The 20616-nt window shown below is 41.5% G+C and overlaps 1 protein-coding gene across 1 annotated transcript; it reads left to right on the plus strand.

The window, feature by feature from the left end:
• The first annotated feature begins 10825 nt into the window (after nucleotides 1-10825).
• CXCL13 (C-X-C motif chemokine ligand 13) lies at nucleotides 10826-16777 on the plus strand. Its single transcript, XM_004009931.4, has 4 exons — nucleotides 10826-10935; nucleotides 12504-12636; nucleotides 16123-16200; nucleotides 16497-16777. The coding sequence occupies exons 1-4, from the start codon at nucleotides 10872-10874 to the stop codon at nucleotides 16549-16551; spliced, it is 330 nt and encodes a 109-aa protein (XP_004009980.1). The 5' UTR covers nucleotides 10826-10871; the 3' UTR covers nucleotides 16552-16777.
• The last annotated feature ends 3839 nt before the right edge of the window (nucleotides 16778-20616 follow it).

Genomic DNA, 20616 nt, shown 5'->3' on the forward strand with positions numbered 1-20616 from the left:
CGAACCTCATTCCATAGTTCATCAGGCACTCTATCTATCAGATCTAGGCCCTTAAATCTATTTCTCACTTCCACAGTATAATCATAAGGGATTTGATTTAGGTCATACCTGAATGGTCTAGCGGTTTTCCTACTTTCTTCAATTTGAGTCTGAATTTGGTAATAAGGAGTTTATGATCTGAGCCACAGTCAGCTCCTGGTCTTGTTTTTGTTGACTGTATAGAGCTTTTCCATCTTTGGCTGCATAGAATATAATCAATCTGATATTGGTGTTGACCATCTGGTGATGTCCATGTGTAGAGTCTTCTCTTGTGTTGTTGGAAGAGGGTGTTTGCTATGACCAGTGCATTTTCTTGGCAAAACTCTATTAGTCTTTGCCCTGCTTCATTCCGCATTCCAAGGCCAAATTTGCCTGTTACTCCAGGTGTTTCTTGACTTCCTACTTTTGCATTCCAGTCTCCTATAATGAAAAGGACATCTTTTTTTGGGTGTTAGTTCTAAAAGGTCTTGTAGGTCTTCCTGAAATCATTCAATCTCAGCTTTTTCAGCGTTACTGGTTGGGGCATAGACTTGGATAACTGTGATATTGAATGGTTTGCCTTGGAGACGAACAGAGATCATTCTGTCATTTTGAGATTGCATCCAAGTACTACATTTCAGACTCTTTTGTTGACTGTGATGGCTACTCCATTTCTTCTGAGGGGTTCCTGCCCACAGTAGTAGATATAATGGTCACCTGAGTTAAATTCACCCATTCCAGTCCATTTTAGTTCACTGATTCCTAGAATGTCGACGTTCACCCTTGCCATCTCTTGTTTGACCACTTCCAATTTGCCTTGATTCATGGACCTGACATTCCAGGTTCCTATGCAATATTGCTCTTTACAGCATCGGATCTTGCTTCTATTACCAGTCACATCCACAACTGGGAATTTTTTTTGCTTTGGCTCCACCCCTTTGTTCTCTCTGTAGTTATTTCTCCTCTGATCTCCAGTAGCATATTGGGCACCTAATGACCTGGGGAGTTCCTCTTTTGGTATCCTATCATATTGCCTTTCATAGTATTCATGGGGTTCTCAAGGCAAGAATACTGAAGTGGCTTGCCATTCCCTTCTCCAGTGGACCACGTTCTGTCAGACCTCTCCACCATGACCTGCCCGTCTTGGGTTGCCCCGCAGGCATGGCTTGGTTTCATTGAGTTAGACAAGGCTGTGGTCCTAGTGTGATTAGACTGACTAGTTTTCTGTGAGTATGGTTTCAGTGTGTCTGCCCTCTGATGCCCTCTTGCAACACCTACCATCTTACTTGTGTTTCTCTTACCTTGGACGTGGGGGTATCTCTTCTCGGCTGCTCCAGCAAAGCACAGCCGCTGCTCCTTACCTTGGATGAGGGGTATTTCCTTACCGCCACCGTTCCTGACCTTCAACGTGGGATAGCTCCTCTAGGCCCTCCTGCGCCTGCGCTGCCACTGCTCCTCGGGTGGCTCCTCCCAGCTGCCGCCCCCGGCCTCAGGCTTGGGGTGGCTCCTCAGGGTCACCGCCGCTGGCCTCGGGCGCAAGGTGGCTTCTCCTGGCCGCCCCTGACGTCAGACGCAGGGTGTTTCCTCTCAGCCGCCCCAGACCTCGGACGCGAGGTAGCTCGTCTCGGACATTGCCCCTGACCTCGGACGCGGGGTGTCTCCTCCCGGCCGCCGCCCACGACCTCGGAGGCAGGGTAGCTCCTCCCGGCCGCCATATATATATCTCCATATTCCTGTTAGGATTTCCCTGGTGGCTCAGATGGTAAAGCATCTGCCTACAACGTGAGAGACCCAGTTTCGATCCCCGGGTCAGGAAGATCCTCTGGAGAAGGAAATGGTAACCCACTCCAGTACTCTTGCCTGGAAAATCCCATGGATGGAGGAACATGATGAGCTACAGTCCAGGGGTCGCAAACTTTCACTTTCATAATCCTGTTATCTATGTCTGGACATAGTGGAGGAAAGAGAGGGTGTAATGAATTGAGAGAATAGTATTGAGATATATACATTACCATGTTTGAAATAGATAGTTAATTGGAAGTTGCTCTATAGCACAGATAGCTCAGCCTGGTGCTCTGTGACAACCTAGAGGGTGGGATGTGGTGGGAGGGAGGTTCAAGAGGGAGGTGACATGTGTATACCTATGGCTGATTCATGTTGATGTATGGCAGAAACCAACACAACACTGTAAAGCAATCACCTTCCAGTTAAAAATAAATTAAAAATGAAACAAAAAGTCTACAAATAATAAATTCTAGAGAGAGTATGGAGAAAAGGGTATGCTCCTACACTGTTGATGGGAATGTAAGTTGGTATACAGTAACTCCTAAAAACAGCATGGAGGTTCCTCAAAAAACTAAAAATAGAGTTGCCATTTTATCCAGCAATCCCACTCCTAGGCATTCAAACTAGAATGCCTTTTCTAGTTTGAAAAGATCCATGTACCCCAAAGTTCATAGCAGCACTATTTACAATAGCCAAGATATGGTAACAACCTAAATATCTACTGACAGATGTTAGGTAAAGAAGATATGGTGTATATAAATGATGGAATATTACTCAGCCATAAAAAGAATGAAATAGTGCTATTTGCAGTAATATGGATGGACCTAGAGATTAATACTTAAGTAAGTCATAAAGAGAAAGACAAATATTATATAGCATTACTTATATGTGGAATCTAAAATATGACACGAATAAACTTGTTTACAAAATAGAGACAGACTTACAGACATAGCAAACAAACTTACAGTTACAAAAGGGAAGGGGGAAAAACAAGGGAAGGGGGGAGGGATAAATTGAGAATTTGGGACTAGCAGATACAAACCACTATATATACAACAGATAAAACAAGGTCCTACTGTATAGCACAAGGAACTGTATTAAATATCTTGTAATGTACCATAATTGAAAAGAATATGTATGTATAACTGAATCACTTTGCTATACACTGAAAACTAACACAACATTGTAAATCATTTCCAGCCCTGGTGCAACACACAGTTATTGAGAATAAATATAACTGAAGCCATAGGAATAGGGCTAGAGGAAAAAAACTTTAAATATCCAGGTACAGCCAATGATGAAGGAAGTATTCATTTGGAATACAAAATTAAAATCTTTAAAAAGGTGTTAACCGGTGAACTTCAGACTCCTAGTTGGGTGGGGGTGGTGGTGAGGGATTACAAAGGGTCCTCAAATCTATCTTTTGAAAGGTGGGGTGGAGAGCGAGGGAGTGAGGCAAGAGATGTAATTGCAAAGAATGTCAGGATCCACAGAAGAACTGATGCATATAAGGACAGTGAGAAGCTTCTAGAATACCAATGACATAATCAATTTTCTGTCCTGAAAAGATGATTCTGGCTGCAGTGTAGGAAATGGGTCAGAAGGGAGATGGAAAGAGAGCAGTTAATGGGGCACTACAGGAGTTCTAACAATGGTGGTTTGGAGTAAGGGGTGGCGATAAAAGTGAGGAAAGTAGGCAAAGCCAGATACAAATGGCTGCTCTTGGAGATAAAAATGGAGATTAAAGGTTCATATAGTCAAAGCTATGGCTTTTCCAGTAGTCACATACAGATGTGAGAGTTGGACCAAAAAAACAAGCTGAGTGCCAAAGAACTGATGCTTTTGAACTGTGATGCTAGAGAAGATTCTTGAGAGTCTCTTGGACTGCAAGAAGATCAAACCAGTCAATCCTAAAGGAAATCAACTCTGAATATTCACTGGAAGGATTGATGCTGAAGCTGAAGCTCCAATACTCTGGCCACCTGATTCGAAGAGCCAACTCACTGGGAAAGACTCTGATGCTAGGAATGATTGAAGGCAGGAGGAGAAGTGAGCCTCAGAAGATGAGATGGTTGGATGGTATCACTGACTCAATAGACATGAGTTTGAGCAAACTCTGGGAGATAGTGAAAGACAGGGAAGCCTGGTGTGCTGTAGTCCATGTGGTCACAAACAGTCGAGCAGGACTTAGCAACTGAACAACAACAAGGGAGAGGAAGGAATTAAAGATGACTTACTGGTTTCTGACCAACTAGGTGAATGATTTCATTTACTCAGACTTGGAATACTGGAGGTAAAGCAGATGTTAAACTAAGTTCAGTTTGGGATATGATTAGTTAGAGGAATGTCAGAGGCCTCTATTAGCCATGACCACCAGACTATTGAATAGATACTGATGTGAGTGGACTTCCATCTAATTTGGAAGTAGGGAAGAGACAAGTTTGCCTTGGGGGAAACTGCACAGTAAGAAGAGAATGTTAAAGTCTGGTTAGAGAAAGAGGAGACACTGACAAAGGAATACAAGGACAAGAGGATTATCTAGGGACACCTGGGGCTGTAGAACAGCAGACATTACAGAGTGATACACCAAAACCTTCTAAGTTAAATAAAGGTGCTCTTGCTGGAAACCGTTGACTTTTATTCTTAGCATCCAGAACCCCATCCATACATGGCAATAACATAAATGTATTGACAGCTAAGATAAAGGGCTTCCCTGGCGGCTCAGTGGTAAAGAATCTGCCTGCTAATGCAGGAGGCACAGGCTCAACCCGTGAGTTGGGAAGATCCCCTGGAGAAAGAAATCCCCATTCCAGCATTCTTGCCTGGGAAATCCCATGGACAGAGGAGCCTGGTGGGCTACAGTCCATGGGGGTTGCAAAAGAGTTGTACATGATTTAGTGACTCAACAATAACAAGCTAAGATAAAAAGGCAGATGATGAGTTAATCTGTTCATTATAGAATCTGAACAGCAGAAAGAGAATGACCTTTTTGTTACAGCTCACTGGGCTGAGCTGGAAAACTTGACCATCACTTTGACATTGGTAGCGGATAGCCTCACTGTTCTCAGAAAACTTTCTAATCTCAGAAGCTTCACACTCAGCTGCTGCTGGGCCTAACGTGACTGCAGAGCAGAGAACTGATGCACAATCTGATTTTGCAATCTCAGGGCCAAGAAGTTGGACAGTGCCCAGAATTTGTTGGATTACTTCAGAGTTTTAGGGGTTTTTCTCCCCTCTTTGAGGAACATTTCAGCCTAATGAAGAAAGTCTCAAAACCCACAATATTTAATTTCTTTAAAAAGCAATCAACCAAAATCAGATAAAGCTTTGAACACAGAAATAATAGGCAACATAGCCCTCTTGTCAGTACTGCAGGATCTTTACCGGTGGGCCTGCCTTTCCCTTTCAGCAGGCTGGTTTGGTAAGTAACATCGCCACCTAGCAGTCTTCTGGAAAAATCACCACCCGAGTACAGAGGAAAGATTTAGACAGTTTAGATTTGTCTGGGATTCACTATATGTGAGATGAATTTGAGCAAAACTTGAAATATGAATGTAATTACCTTTGAAAATAGCTTTTCCTCAAATATGGGTATTGAAACGATTGTCTGATAAACAACCTTATAACAGGCTGTGATAAGCAATTCCGTCAAGACGAAAACGATGGCAAAAGGCAAAACAGTCAATTGATAAAACCTCAGTACATTCGTAGCTAATACAAGCCTCCACTGGTGGCTTCTTAGGGAAAAGAGATCAGTAATTTTGTTCAAAGTGTATAGTGGGGAACAGTTTTTTGGCCAGAGAGCCTTTACATAAGAAATCACATGTGTTTAATGGAAACCTAAGTGACATTTTAATTCATGTCAGGAGCTTGACTCACAAACTAAGCCGAAGTTGCTTCTAAAAAAGACAAATAAGCACTTGAAAATCTGCTGGACCAGACTGTACCTATAGTCAACACTAATGTTATTATACACTTAAAAATTAAGAGGATAGATTTCACGTTGTGTTCCTATCACAATAAAACAAATTCAAAATAATAAACTTTTGTGTTTTCACAAAGGTAAAAAATCGAACATTTATTGAGTGCTTACTGTTTGCCTAAACACTGAGCGAAGCACTTTTCCATCACTGGTAGGCTCCCTGTGTTGCTGTTGTTTAGTTGCTAAGTTGTGTCCAACTTTCCGACCCCATGGACTGTAGCCCACCAGGCTCCTCTGTCTGTGGGATTTCCCAGGCAAGAATACTGGAGTGGGTTGCCATTTCCTTCTCTGGGGAATCTTCCTGGTCTAGGGATTGAACCCAAGTCTCCTGCAGCTGAGCCACCAGGGAAGCACCAGGGAAGCCCCTATAGGTCTCTCCAAGAAGGTGTCTCTGTTACTAGTGCCAATGGCACAGAGGAACTGAACCATGGGGACAGTGTAAGGCAGGTAAGTCTTAGAGTGAGGATGCAAACCCAGACAAGTCTGATTTCAGAACCTGAGCTCTTACCTGCTAGGCTATAATACTTTCCTGCTATGCTAAAAGGCTGAAGTAAATGTCAGATGTGCAGCAAGTTAAAACACTAGTTAACAGAATAGAGAAAGTTTCTCTTTTCTGGTTGAGTTGCTTTTGAAATCGCATGAAAGAAAATGCTCTCAATTTGGTCACAATGACATTTGTCTCCTATGATATTACAAACTGCTTAAAAATTACCAGGATTTTATCCCTTGAATCATTTAAAACTCTGCCCTGGATCCTCTGTTCAATGCCTTTAACTAGCTAGACTGGTAGGTACTTTGACCAATCATGCTGTCTCTTTAGTGACATTTTGCTATTTTTTAAAGATTTTTTTTTTGGATGTGGACCATTTTAAAAATCTTTATTGAATTTGTTACAATATTGTTTCTGTTCTGTGTTTTAGTTTTTTGGCCATGAGACATGTAGCTCCCCAACCAGGTATCAAACCCACATCCCCTGTGCTGGAAGGTGAAGTCTTAACCACTGGACCACCAGGGAAGTCCCTCATTTTGCTTTTTGATATCTTGAGAGAGAATTCCCTTCTTGTACCTGTCACGGCTGTGCCTTTAGCCATGTGAGTCTGTCTGTCCTGTCCACTTTCACGAAGGGATCTGAGTATCATACCCTGAGGGGACGACTTGTGCAAATATTTCTCTGCAGGTAATTTGTATATTGCATATGGCTCATGCCATACAGATCAGTGCTTCTCAGACTTTAAGGGTGCATTTAAATCACCTAGGAATCTTGTTAAAATGTAGGATCTGAGATTCTGCCTTTGTAACAAGCTCTTAGACAAAGCGAATGATGCTAGTCCGTAGACCACAATTTCAGTACCAAGGTGCTCAAGTATTCTTGCTGGGAAATCCTTGGACAGAGGAGCCTGGCAGGCTACAGTCCATGGGGTTGCAAAGAGTCAGACATGACTAACTGAGAAAACAACAATGACTCAAAACTACCCAGTTTTCCTTGGGTCTAAGAGAAAATCTGGTTTGATTCCAAACTCAGGGAGAAAAAAAAAAAAAAACCCTCCCTATCATTTTCTCATTTTCCCTAAGTTTGTAGATATATGATCATAAGAAATCAGATTTGATATAAACCAAGTTAGGTTTTTATGTTTTCAAACAAAGGTATCTACAAAAATTACTTTTTACATAAAAAATTTCCACGTGGGCCCTAAATCTCTGGTTTCAAAACATTTTTTCTTCTTGGCTTCAAAGTTTTTGAAATGTATATCCCTATTGTAAATGAGATCATGGAGAATTTGATTTGAAACTTCTAGAACCATCTGGCTACTAAAGAGCTGCCCATTCTCCAATCCGATCTTGGGGCAGGCAAGTATAAAGTTTCTTTGGTCAGTATACGCTAAATCACAAACTCTGGATAATAAAAGGAACAAAATCAGATTTTAGAACTGTTGTGAAATTAGCTCCTTGACAGTCCTTTTTAAATAAGAGCCAACTGTGGAATTTCCTGGATTTATTCAGAGTTCTTTTTCAGTTACCTTTGTTCCTATGCTCTTCCTGTTACTGTCAGCATCTCTCATTTTTGTTCTGACAAGGAGATATGCAATCTCCATAACAGAGGCAAATGGAAAACTCCTACACTTGGGTCCCAAACTCAAATTGCACAAGTGGCCACAAATGAAATGAATGAGACATAGTCAGAAATTGATCACATCAAAAGAAAAACAAATCATTCCCTGAAAATTCAATATAAATGACCAGAATAATGTTATTCAGCCGAGGGATGCATTAGTAGAAGAACGGTGCCTACGACAAAGGAGGTGATGGGTTTCCTCTGTTTTGTATTGGCAAAGCTATATTTGGGCTAGTGTGGTGTTCAGAAGTGTGTGCATGCAAGAGTGTGTATGAGAGAGAGTCAGAGAAGGCCTAGTGAGACAGAAGGAGGGGCAGTCATGATTTTAGGAGAAACAAAGAAAAAGATGAACAGATTTCAAAAAGATAATCCAGCTGGTGGTTTATCTTTCTGAACATAAATGATTGGAAAAAATATGGTGAGAAAGCTTCAAACTGTCATAGATTAAAAGGATATTTACCTTTGAAATGTGTTCATTTGGGTTTTAGAGCGAAAGTTAAACCTATTGATAATGGATGAATGGGTGGACACACAGGCCATTGACTGAACACATTCTAGGTGCCATGCACTCTGTCAAGAATTCTAAATAGACTACATGATTTTATTCTCCAAAAACAAATCCTTTAAAATTAGTATCATCCTCATATGAAAACTGATCATTCTGAGGCGTAGCAAACTAAAGTCATTGACCAAGTCACTCCATACTTTGTACTGTTAACATCCAGTTCACAATCCTGTGCAGTGATCGATCATTGGAAGTTCACTGCTCAGATCTCCCTCAAAGAAACACCTTGCTGGCCAACTGGCAGAAGTGCAGTCAGCCGACAGTCTCCAGCTGCTGACACCCACAGGCTCTGCATCAGCTTTCTACCAGTGACCGTGCTGCTTCTGAGAAGCCCCTGCCAGTGACTGGACACGCCAGTGTCGGGGTAGAGGGGATGGTAGGGCTGGATCTCTGCCCACCATGGAGCTCATTTGATGGACAGTCTTTTCTTGGGAGCTCCCGTTGAGTTGTCCCAGACTGTCAGATCAGTGTTGCAATCAGACGAGTGTTGCCTCACTGGGCAAACCCACCCCTGTCTCCTCCGCACTTTGATCTATCCTAGGAGTTAGTTGGTCTTCCCAGGTGGCTCAGATAGTAAACAATCTGCCCACAGTATGGGAGACCCAGGTTCAATCCCCAGGTCAGGAAGATCCCCTGGAGAAGGGAATGGCTACCCACTTCAGTATTCTTGCCTGGGAAACCCCATGGACAGAGAAGCCTGGCAGGCTACAGTTTACGGTGTTGCAAAGAGTCGGACACGACTGAGCAACTAACACATACATATAGGAGTTAGTCAACAAGGAATAAAAAAGGAAGAAAGAAATTTCTTCTCCTCCAACATCCATCTCAGCATCTGTTTCCTGGGAGGCCCAATTCACACACCGTATCTTCAAATATTTGGAGTCCCATCACATGAAAGAGCAAGTGCTTTTATACAGTGGTAAGCGGTTGAATTAGTATTATAAAGTGACTGGAACAGTAGGGAAGTGGCTTTTATATACACAGAAGGAAGAACTTTCTAACAACTGTTGTTGTTTAGTCGCTAAGTCATATATGATTCTTTGCAAACCTGTGGACTGTAGCCCGCCAGGCTCCTCTGTCCATGGGATTTTCCAGGCAAGGATACTGAAGTGGCTTACCATTTCCTTCTCCAATTCTAACAACTAGAACTGCCCAGACAGTGAAATGGGCTGACTCAAGACTGATGAGTTCCTGGTCACCACAGTCATTTGGGCCAGTTGGAGGACTGCTTGGCATATGAAGGCTGTATGCCATTACTATTATTCCCCATCCCATACACACGGGGGCATCTAACATGCTGAACATCCAGTGCTGAGTAGCAAAAATCAAATTAATTAATTAGGAAGCCACACCAGGAGGACCAAACCTCTGAGTTCTCAGTGGCTCCAAGCTTCTGGGTTCACACATCCACACTTCCAGGGCAGCCCAGAGGTGCTCCCGGACAGATCAGCCTTTGCCCACATATTTCTCTTATTCTTTTCTTTAATCAAAGTGCTCTAACAAGTGAGTTAAGACTGTGGTTCATTAGGTCCATGGGCTATTTGGCCGGATCAAAACCAAACTGCACACATGCTTTATTAAACAGACTGTAATACAAGGTTCAGTTATTTGATGAAATTCTAATGATGCCCTCCACAGACACCCGGTTCTCAAGGTCAATACCTTGCATACCAGAGCTAGAACGATTCTCCTTTTCAGAGCTGTTATTAAAATTCTTCTCCCTTCAAGACACACCCACATCAATGAGGGGATACCCTCTTGTCCCCTTCCAGGACTTCTATGATGGTGAGATTACTTAAGTAATCATATATTTCAGATAGTGAAATAAGGTGTGGGAAAGTTTGATAGAAAAATAGTAACCTAGTCAGCATAGGGATTTGTCTATAAGGAGATATTCATTATGTCTACAAATATCTACTGAGCACCTATCAAAGGTTAGGGACGCTTGCAGGTGCTAGAAACACAACGATGTGCCTGACAAGTTTCTGATTTCCTGGAGGATCTATTCAGATGCCATTGAGACAGCCCACTGATCCTTCATTGAGAGCAGCAAGCAAAGCCACAACTCCTGAGTGTGAACCTATAGAGAGAGTGCTGGGGAGTCTCCAAACTTCCCTCTCTCCCATATCCAAATTCCAGCAGCATCCCTGCCATTTAGAGTCCACATTTTCAAGAAATACTTTATTATACTACTAGTGCTCTGAAGCAAATGCATAAAATTCGCAAGAGGGGTTTTGAAAAAAAGCAAGCTCAGCATATTGGGGAGCTTCTAAAACTGATGATGCAGCTGACCTCCTGGAGACAAAGGCAGTGGGAGGGCTTTACTGGTCTAAATAAATAGGAGTCTCTGGGCTGAGAACCCACAGCGTGGATCTGAAGCTGAAGCGGGAACTCCACCTTGAGGCAGAATGAGGTTCACCCCTGGAGCTCTGCTTCTTATGCTGCTGGCCTTCAGCCTCTCTCCTGTCCACGGTGAGAACCTTCACTTGTGTTATCATTTGTTCTTTGAGCTCAAATGGTCTTCAGCCATTTCAATTTTTTTTCCAATCAGAAAATGAGGGGAAGTGTGAATGAAGAGGGGGAAACTGCTCAACTGCTCCTAGATTTCTAAAAGTAAGGTGTTCAGAGACTCAACTCTTAGAGGCTGGAAACATTTGTATGTTTCTCCGGCGGAGATGCCGGAGGTCCCAAGTCCGTGAGACTGACACTCGGCTGCCTATTCCTGGCCTTTTTCAGATGTCACTCTGCCTATAACTCATTTTTTCCAGATATCTCTTCTTTACTTTGCCTCTCAATGCTACCCCTTTTTGATCAAACACTATTGACTCCAACCCATCGGTCTCCTGCAGAGATAGTCTAATACAATTTTTTAGGGTCAGCTCTGACATGAAACATTGCAAGTACAACAGGAGTACTTGGGTACACACTTTCTGCCAAGAAGCAGACTTCCAAGTCTAAACGGGGAGGATTTCTTTGTGTAAATAGGTAAATATCTAGCTGAAAGGTAAATTTTTATGCAACTGAAGGGATCATGAGAGTCCACCAGGAATTATCATGTGTAGGATGAGATACTTTGCTCAGGTGCAGAGGACCAGTTTTTGTTCTTAAAATGTGGGGATTTTTTTTCCCGATTTTAACCCTGTTTCATGTCATTTCATTCTTTAAGACCCTCGTCCCTTTCTCCTTCCAGGAAGCTTTTCCATGGCTGCTGGCAAAGTCCTCTGTTCTCATTCATGCAGTTTGGACCTTGGGGGAAATACAGCATTCTGCGATACTTTAGTTTTTGTTCCTTTGTTTCCCCTACTAAAGTGTAAACACCTTGAGAGCCTGGTTCCTTTAATTGCAATTCTGTGTCCAGCGGAGTGGTGGGCACTAGGGTTAAAGAAAGTAGAATTCCTTAAAGTGCATAAGACAGGTTACCTATTAAAGTAACTAGCACATTTTTTGTTGTTGAATACAAAGAGTTGAATTTTTATTATTGGCAGTTTTTGATAATGGTTTGCAACTGAGTTAGAGGACCAACATATTAAACAAAAACAAAAAATATCTTCATGGTATTTCCTTAGAGAAAGAGGGCGAGTTGGGAGAGTAGGGAGTAATGATAAGAAAGAGCTTGATAGAGTTACAACTTGATAATGCTCTGGGAGACTCAGTTAACTAGTTCATTTCTGGTTCTTTATGTATTGGGAGTGAAGATTGATCAATTTTGTGTTGCATGAATTATAACTGAGTTGTAAGTTCCCACCATGGCTGTTCTCAAATTTTATTATATGGGCAACCACCTGAGTATCAATATAATGCTGTCACAAATTTTAATAGCTATTGTGTTTTTAAAAAGCTGATTTTATTTTTAAGGTTTTGATAGAAAATGTTTGAAAATAAGCCAAGACAAGCAGAAATGCACAAACTAAAGGCGTATCGGTGGAAGTATTGACTTGAAATGTTTAAATCTTCAAATGCACAGTATGAGAGATTACTGATTAATTCTAGTTGTGAATTATATGCCAAAGGGATTAAAGTAACTGATTCTGTGTTTATAGGTGTTCTGGAGACCAATAACACAAACTTAAAGTGTAAATGCATTGGAAAGATTTACAGCCATTTCCCCATTCATCTCATTGAAAGACTTCAAATCATCCCCCGTGGGCGTGGATGTCCAAACACAGAAGTCATGTAAGTTGCAATAAAAAATAATGTATGATTCCTCAAAGTGATTAATTTGGAGTGTTACTAGCAATTAATTCTCAAACTAATAGTGAGAATCAGTAAAATTGTTAAGTACCTACTTTGTGGGGGTAGGGGTGAGGTGCTAGCTAACGCACATGCTTCGTGAACATTCATTCACTGTATTCTTTCAAGAGCCCTTTCAGATATATCTGTTGTTACCATTCCTTTACAAATACAGAAACTGAGGCTTGGGGAAGCTAACTAACTTCCCTGAGACATACCATTCGACAAGGACAGAACCAAGATTCTTCTCTATTCCGTCAAAATCCAATTGCCAGCAGAAGCAGACAATTTGTTCCCCAGAAGTTAAAGTGCAAGAGAATAAGTACCCACATCAGTCCCTGGTCAGAATGTCTGTCTATCTTATGGAATCATCCTTTAGGTTCTGTCAACTGTGAACCCCTAACTCTGCTTTAAAAATTAGGCTAAGGGGACAGTAATGGCTACAAGAAATTTAATAGACATTTTCTTTTATTGAGATGGTATATCCCCTTTCAATAAGCCCTTTCCTGTACTCCCAGAGACATCTGTGGAATCCTTTATTAGGGCATTTTCCACGGCATATCAAATGAGACAAACATTGCATGTACAGCCCCTAGTACAGTGCCAGACAGAGTAATAAATGTTCAGTAATTGTTAGCTGTAATTATTTGGCATCATTGTGTTGAAACATTCAGGTTTGTTTGTCTGTTTTTCTCTTTTATTCCATCAGAAAATAAGTTCTTTACAGATAGGAATCAGACATTATTCATCTCCCCATTCCTGATGTTTATCCCTTTCTTTTCAGATGGGAGAGGGTCAACAAATGTTGGATTGACTATTTTTAAGGGAGCTGGTAGATCTTTTAACTATCACTGCCTAGAACTGTGATTTCTTCTTTCTGGATCCACCTTGAATGAACCAAGGTGCCCCGCAGCACCTTGAACTACAGTCAGAGCATCCTTCTCAGGGCAGCCCTGGCTTGGCTTTCATTAGCAACTCTTCCCTTGGTTGCTTTAACCTTTGGAAACATTTGTAAGCAGCTACTTTTTGTTTGGGCTTCCCTGGTGGCTCAGATGATAAAGAATCTGCCTGTAATGGGGGAGACCTGGGTTCGATCCCTGGGTTGGGAAGATGCCCTGGAAGCGGGCATGGCCACCCACTCCAGTATTCTTGCCTGGAGAATCCCATGGACAGAGGGGCCTGGCGGGCTACAGTCCACGGGGTCGCAAAGAGTCAGACACAACTGAGTGACAAAGCACAGCACATTTTGATATTAGGGCTTTGGGTTTCAGACTAGTTGTGCTTAACTTGTAATAAAGAAGCATTCAGTTCAGTTCAGTCGCTCAGTTGTGTCCGACTCTTTGCGACCCCATGGGATAGCAAAAATAAGTAGGGACATTTTTCATTAGAAAGACGTTACATTTTTACTACTATCATTGACAATAAAAATTCTGACTAAACCATGATTATTGCCCTCCAACTTGGAGATGTGAAGTGTAGTCATGACCTATTTAGGAGTAATTCCTCTGGCTGTCTAGAGCATCAGTTCCCAGTCTTTTTGGCACCAGGGACTGGTTTCATAGAAGACAGTTTTTCCACTGACCCGAGTTGGGGGATGGTTTTGGGATGATTCAAGTGCATTACATTTACTGTGCACATTATTTCTATTATTATTACATCAACTCCACTTCAGATCATCAGGTATTGGATCCCAGAGGTTGGGAACCCCTGATCTAGAGAACAGAGGCTTCCTACTCTTTTTTTTATTACCAGTTTCTCCGTCATGAGTCAAGTCTCTCATCTCTCTACCAGGGGAAGTAATACACCCTAATTTTCTCTACTTAAACCTTAATTGTTTTAAAGTGATAAAAATTTATCTTCTCACCAGAGTCTACATTTCTGAATTTTAACCAGATATACAAGCAAAAGTTGCAAATAATTATGAAAAATTCATAGCAGTCAGTAGTGAAAATACTCTAGTTCAGACAGTCAGAAATCTGTATTTCTATCATGAATTCAGAAACCAAATTGGAAGGCTCTGGCCAAGAGCCTAACAGGTCTATGACCTCTGATTCTGTAGTTTTCAATTACAAGAGTAGAGTTTCAAAGCTAGATGGATGGATCTTTGCCATCTGTCATTTTATAGCTAAAATGAGACTCATCAAGAAATCATGTTTTGTTCAAAGTCACCCCAATGGAGAGTAGACTCTCCCAGTTTGCTGTTACCTGGTAAACCTCATTTCTTTCACTGCTGGTAAGACATTTTGGCACTTGGTAACCATTCAGATATGCCCAGGTGGAGCAGCGGCTAAAACTGGGGGTTATGGAGTCAGCCAACCTTTATTTGAATCCTGCTTTATCATGCATTTCTTGTGCAATCTTGGACAAGTTATTTAAAGTCTTCTTGAGGAAGCCTCAAGTTCCTCATCTGAAGGTGAAGAAATAGTATTTCCTTTAGCATAGGATTGTTGTGAGATTAATTGAGATAATTCATATTACCTGCTGAGCATAGTGGCTGGCACATTTTAACTGCTTGATCAATATCAATGGATGATTATCCCTACTGCCTTTGCTGTTGCTTAATTTTCAGAACATGGAAAGTCTTGCTCACTGATGGTTCCATCAAATGCAGATGTCACTCAGAGCAATCGGCTCTGTAAACCTCTCCCACAGTAAATTTCATTGGATTTTTTTTTTCACATAAAAGGTCTTTAAGAGAGAGTTTTCTTTAGTCTATTTTGTTTTCCCAAGCTCAATGGACAAACACATTTTAAAGATATTATGATACAGCTTTTGGAGAGGGAAATGGCAACCCACTCCAGTACTCCTGCCTGGAGAATCCCATGGACAGAGGAGCCTGGCAGGCTACAATCCATGGGATCACAAGAGTTGGATAAGATTTGGTGACTAAATGGGCTCCCTGGTGGCTCAGCTGGTAAAGAATCCACCTATAATGCAGGAGACCTGGGTTTGATCACTGGGTTGGGAAGATCCCCTGGGGGAAAGGCCCATGGGAAAGGCCCATTCCAGTATTTTGGCCTGGAGAATTCCATGGACTGTATACTCCATGGAGTCACAGAGAGTCAGACACGACTGAGTGACTTTCACTTTCACTTTAGCAACTAAACCAACGTCTTAAAACTTCAGGAGTGAGCCAAACTTGGAGTCAGTTATGTGTTCCATCTCCAATTCATGTAAAGGTTGTCAGCAAAATACTAACCTCTGACAACTGAGAGTCTGTCAATTCATATTCAATTCCACCAACTCACACAAACAGTGAGTCTCAAATGGGGTTTTTCTTAATGATCAGACTTCATGCTGCAAATCACCTGCTTCACATCTAAAACTGCCCACCTCCAAATACACCTCATGTGGGAATCTTTATTTTTATACTCAACTCTTTCCTAAAATGCAGGACTGATTGCTTTATTTTTATTTATTTCCCCCCAGAGTCTGGATGAACAAAAAGCCAGTTATCTGCTTGAACCCTCAAGCCAAAAGGACACAAGCACTAGTGAAATTGTTAAGGTGAGTCAGGCATATCCACAGTTTGTAGATTTCAATTGTACCAAAGAGTTTCCTTTTTCCAGATAGTCAAAATGGGGATCACTTTAAATTTATGAAACACTACTAAGACAAATACCTGTTCTTCACTATTATTACTTATCAGATGGAGTCGAGATGGCTCATTCTGGCAGCTCAGTAAACTAAACTGGAAACCAGGGGGCACAAAATTCCTTATTTGAAATCTCCAGGGGAAAGCCAGTTTCTGGCAAGTCTTTCTCTAAGCCTGACTCTCTTGTTTTATTTTTGTTTTCTCACAGCAAACATATTTTGTCAACTTCACCAGCTCCACTGGTTAAGAAAAGGAGTGCCTGATGCCAATATTCCCATCAAGGACACCTGTGTTCCCCCATCATTCCTGCTCTGGGTTTTAGTTTTGTGTTTGGTTGAATCTTTTCCAGAAAAAGATCATCCCCATCTGCTTTATTTTAAAAATACAGTACCCTACAAACTCAGAATTTGGAGGAGGAGTCATTAAGGAGGAGAGTTTCTTTAAGGCTAGTTCCTTCATTATAAATGATAAAGGTTACTTTCAATAATATACCTGTTGTTGAATGCTGAATTTTCCTACAAAACAAGTGGCTTGAATTAAGGAGGAAATGATGGAATGCGTTTCAATCATTTTATACCCTAAGAATAGCAAGCCTCCATAAGAGATTTAAAAAGCTGCCTGGGAAACCCATGGAATTTTAGCCTTACAAGGAACAGAGAGTTCACATAATAGACATCCTTCATTTAAAAGCTCACTATTGAGAGAAAAAAGGTCCTTCTACTTTTAAAGAGTTTCTTTATAAGATTTACTCTCACAGATAAAGCTTAAGAACACTTAAAGACCCCCAGACTTAAATTCATAAAATTTTCAGGAAAAGCATTTAAAGGATGATATTTAGATGTATTCTTTCATGCATTTACATGTATTCTTTCATTCTTTCATGCAAGTTCATCAAAGTTCAATGCATGAACTTTGATGAACTTTGATTTTAAAATCACATCTTTTGCACAGACTTTTTTTCCTTTTTCTTTTGGTCTTTGGAGTTCAATTCTTTAATGCTTTCTATTAATCTAATGCTGTTCAATAAACTTAAGCAAATGTTTCATTTAACTATGAGCAATTCATTCTTAATGGAGCATTTTGTCAGAGGACTGCTCCTGAAACCATTTACCTCAAACCCAGCCAAAACTCAGTTTAGGACTGGAATTCACATGGCCAGGGCTTGAACCCAGCCAAAACCCATGATCTTCCAACCGAGATCACAGACTGGTTTCAGGACCTAATGAAGTTCATGTTCTTGATGTCTCATAGCAGAAAGAATTCAGAGAGAGACTAAGTGATAGCTAAGAAGCGGATTTATTCAGAGAGAAACACATTCCACAGATAGAATGTGTGCCACGGCAGAGGGCAAGTTAGTGGTCCCCAAATGTGGCATGGTTAGTTTTTATGGGGTGGGTAATCTCATAGACTAATGAGTGGGAGGATTATTCCAACTATTTTGGGGAAGGAATGGAGATTTTCAGGAGCTGCCCACTCTTTGGTCTTTTGATGGTGCCTTGGGACTGTCATGGTGACTCTCAGTGTGCCATTTAGCTTGCTGATTGAGGATCAAGGTCTAGTTGAAGTTGACTTGTCTGCCATCTTGGACCCATGTAATTCTAATTGGTATGTGTTGTGTCCTGGGGCTATGCAATTCTTTCAAAAGTTGTTCCCTGCCCGCTTCCCTCCTGTTTCACTCCCAGCATGCTCAGGTTCCAAGCTCTATTTGGTTCCCTCTTTTATTTTTTGCTTTTGATTTTTAGATTTATTTTTACTAAAGGTTTCTTGGGAGGGAGTAAAGAGTATCTATAAATGCTACATTTTCTGTTGTCCACAATTCAATGTTTACTTCTTTATTCCTAACACACACACACACACACACACACACACACACACACACACATGCAAGGATTATAAAATGCCATCAAAATCCGGCATTCATTCTTTAGTTTGATTTTGACCTTTTTGAGAATGTAGCTAGCATTCAGGGCACTCAAAAAAAAAAAACACCCAAACTTACTCTTGCAATATTAGGTGGGTTAACACCCTGGGTTTGCATATGTAGAAGCTGAGACAAGAGGGGTTAAGTTACATGCTCAAGGCCTTACAGCCACTAAACAGCAAGTCAAAATTTGGTGCCAGACTGCCTGGGTTCAGAATCCCTGATTCTAACACCTCCACTAAACTGATTCCATATAGGGTAGGTACCATCAGCTTCATTTTACAGAAGCAGGAACTAAGTCAAACAGATATTCACGAGTTCCAAGTCACATAATTAGTAAGAAACAAAACCAGAATTTGAACCCAGGGCCACCTGACTCCTAAGCTAATGCTCCTAATTGTGACACTACACTACCTAAAGTCTTCTTGCCCCTAAATGTGTTTTTTACTCCAATTCCTCACCTCCTCCCCTCCTTTCCAAGACCAATCAGAGCCAGAAAAAGGATGGGAGTTCCAGGATGTTCAGGCCTCCACCTGAGTTGGCATATCTATTGAGCATGACCCAGGGGGATTGGACAAGTGGGAGGGCAAATGCAGAATGAAATGTAAAAATCAGGGCCCTCGAGGACTTCTAAACTTGCTTAAAAAAACACAAAAAACAAAAAACAAAAAACCTAAGCACCCATTCCTCAAAATTCACAGTAGATTAGGGGTGTTTGGCCTGATTTAGAACAGGAATAGTAACCCATAATTAGATGCAGGATAACTTGTTGAGTCAGTTAATTGAGTGAGGAAAAGGGATCCTTAGCTGATCTGAATGGGTTGGGGTCTAGAAGGGAGAATGGTGAAACAGTAAGGCAGAATTTAGGCCATTCATGTCTATATAAATATGTTGTTGTTGTAGTTTGGTTGCTAAGTCATGACTGACTCTTTTGCGACCCCATGTACTGGAGCCCACCAGGTCCCTCTGTCCATGGGATTTCCCAGGCAAGAATACTGGAGTGGGTTGCCATTCCCTTCTCCAGGGGATCTCCATGACCTAGGGATTGAACCCGCATCTTCTGCATTAGCAGGTGGATTCTTTACTGCTGAGCCACCAGGGAAGCCCACACACATACATATAAACACATGAATTATTTAAAATCCATATAAGATAGAATTGAAGAGAAAATACAAGCTGATCCTGACCAAAGCAGAATGTTCAACTCTGGAAAAATGGAATAAGAAGCTGTAAGGTCAAGCTACACAGGATTTTAGATGGAGAAAACAGGGAACCTTAACAAAGTGAGTTGAGCCCAACTGGCTCTGCCCACACTCCTCTGAGCAGCAGAGGCCCAAGGGCGGAATCATCTTGATTCTCCAAAGGAAGCAGAATTCTCCTTTGTTTCACCTGAGGGAGCTCAGCCCCACCTCACTGGGAAATGGGCTTCTCAAAACGATGAGTTCTGTCCTAGGGTTTTCCTCTTCCCACTGCCTTCCTTTCTACAATTCTCCCCTCTCATATGACATTTTACAGCTCCCAGCTCTAGGTAAGGATTGGCATACAGCCTAGGCTTTACTTGCTCTGAGATGACATTTGGAGGTACTTTGGAATAGAATGAGTGGTCGACAAAAAATCTGGTAGCATTGAGAAAAAGAGATGGGCCGTGAATCAGAAAGGTAATATTTGAGAGACATGCCCTTTTGTGACCCTCAAGGACAGAAGTTCTCTTGTGTAGTCTCTGTGAGAAGCGCATCTGGAAACTTTTTAAAATATATATTTCTCAAGCTCTTCTCCAAACCTAATACATAAGACACTCAGGAGTTGGGCCCAGCAATTTGTAGTTAACAAACTGTGGTATAATAAAAATTATATTTGGTCCTTGTTCCTGGTTCCTGGCATAGCGCTCCAAAAACCCTTGGAATTGCCTGACTGATAGGAGTGTTTTTGTTATTCACAATGAGCCCTGTTCAAACACATCCAATTTTATTCTAGTGAGGTGACTATTGGCGAACTCCTGAATAACTTCAGGGTCAGGGATGGTTGCCAGAAGAACCAACCACGGTATTAGAGGGTTGGAACTTTCTGGTTGAGTTCAGTCATCGATGGCCAATGGTTTAATCAAGCATGCCCCATAATGAAACCTCCGTAAAAACTCCTAAGCAACAGCATTTGGAAAGCTTCTGGGTTGGTGAACACACTGAGATGCTGGGAGGGTGGTGCATCCAAAGAGGGTATGGAAGCACCTCCTCCCCAACACCTTATCCTAGGCAACTCTATTTGGTTATTCTGGAATTGCATCCTTTGTAATAAATCTGTAACAGTAAGCAAAGCACTTTCCCAAGTTGTGTGTGTCATGCTAGCAAATTATCAAATTGGGGGCAGGGGAGAAGTCATAGAAATCCACAAATTTGTAGGTGGCAAGGCA

Source organism: Ovis aries, chromosome 6 (genome assembly GCF_016772045.2).
Source record: "Ovis aries strain OAR_USU_Benz2616 breed Rambouillet chromosome 6, ARS-UI_Ramb_v3.0, whole genome shotgun sequence".
NCBI lineage: Eukaryota > Metazoa > Chordata > Mammalia > Artiodactyla > Bovidae > Ovis > Ovis aries.